The 1,204-nt window shown below is 47.1% G+C and overlaps 1 protein-coding gene across 1 annotated transcript; it reads right to left on the reverse strand.

The window, feature by feature from the left end:
• LOC101572992 (coiled-coil-helix-coiled-coil-helix domain-containing protein 2-like) lies at positions 1-715 on the reverse strand. Its single transcript, XM_012513492.2, has one exon. It carries the CDS (start codon positions 713-715, stop codon positions 242-244), a length of 474 nt encoding a protein of 157 aa, XP_012368946.1. The 3' UTR covers positions 1-241.
• Positions 716-1,204: the final 489 nt, after the last annotated feature.

The following is a 1,204-nucleotide window of genomic DNA, read 5'->3' on the forward strand; positions in this document are numbered from 1 at the left end:
AAAACCACAAATCACTTTATTCAAATTAGTAACATCAAAACAGCTGGCTTATGGAGGCCACACATGTCCCAAGTGTAGCCCACCTGTGTGGTGGGAACACCTTCTTCCATGGCCATTCTGAAGCGCTGAAGCTACAGGGAGAGGTGGAACTGAATGGTTTTACACTTCTTGTATTAGTAATATTTATGCTAAAGTAACTTGGTTGGGTTGACTTTCCAGTTCTTCAGGGTCCACCTCCAGCTCAGAGGAGGCCGTTTGCCATCCTGCACTGCCTCAGCACTTCGTTGAAACCTTCGCAGAGCTTCACATCAGGCTGGTTCTGCGCACACTCCAGAAACTGCTTGATCTCAAAGTAGCAGGGGGCCCCGGTCTCCTGCTGCTGCAGCTGGGCCCCCTGAGGCTCCTGATAAGTGATGTCGGGCTTCGTGGCCTCGCCGCTGCCGCCTCCACTGAAGCCACCTGTGATGGCGTGGCCCAGCGTGTGCCCCACAGCGGAGCCCACAGCCACACCTGCTGCGGTGGTGGCCATCTGGGCCATCAGACCAGGTTGCCGGGGCGCAGCAGCAGGCGAGCCCACAGCAGAAGGCGAGGCCACCACCGGGGTCGGGGCCGTAGGGGCCGGTCTCGGTGCTGGCCAGGGCGCAGCTCGCATCTGGGGGGCCCGGCTGGCCGGAGAGGGAACGCGGGAAGTGCGGCTTCGGCTTCCACGAGGCATCTTCACGCCTGGTCATATTATTATGTGAAAATATTGCTTGATTTTATTTGCAATTTTAATTTGTAAACATATTCTGAGTTTTTTTTTTTTTTCTTTTCCTGGTACCATATCAAGTTTATAATAAACTTCATGAACTTAATTGAGAAACACTATCTTTTACATACTTGTGGAACTACGTATACCAAATGGAAATGATAATATTTTCAAATGCAATGAAAGAAGCTGTTTTGAAAACCATTTGGGCCAAGGCCCAACCTACTTTCTTAATTCTTTGCCAATGGATTGACTTTCCTGTAAGGCTACTAGTCTGCTAAGATTTTCCACTTATGTCTTGACAGTTTTTCTTAGAACATTATCCATTTCATCAGACTTTTCAAATTTATTAGCACAAAATTTGATACACTGTTTTCCCATGTCTTAAAATACCTTTGGTATTTTTGCTTATATTCCTTTATATATTAATTCTCAGTGTCTGTTTTATTTTTCTTA

This window comes from Octodon degus, unplaced genomic scaffold (genome assembly GCF_000260255.1).
Source record: "Octodon degus isolate 3935 unplaced genomic scaffold, OctDeg1.0 scaffold00010, whole genome shotgun sequence".
NCBI classification, from domain to species: Eukaryota; Metazoa; Chordata; class Mammalia; order Rodentia; family Octodontidae; genus Octodon; species Octodon degus.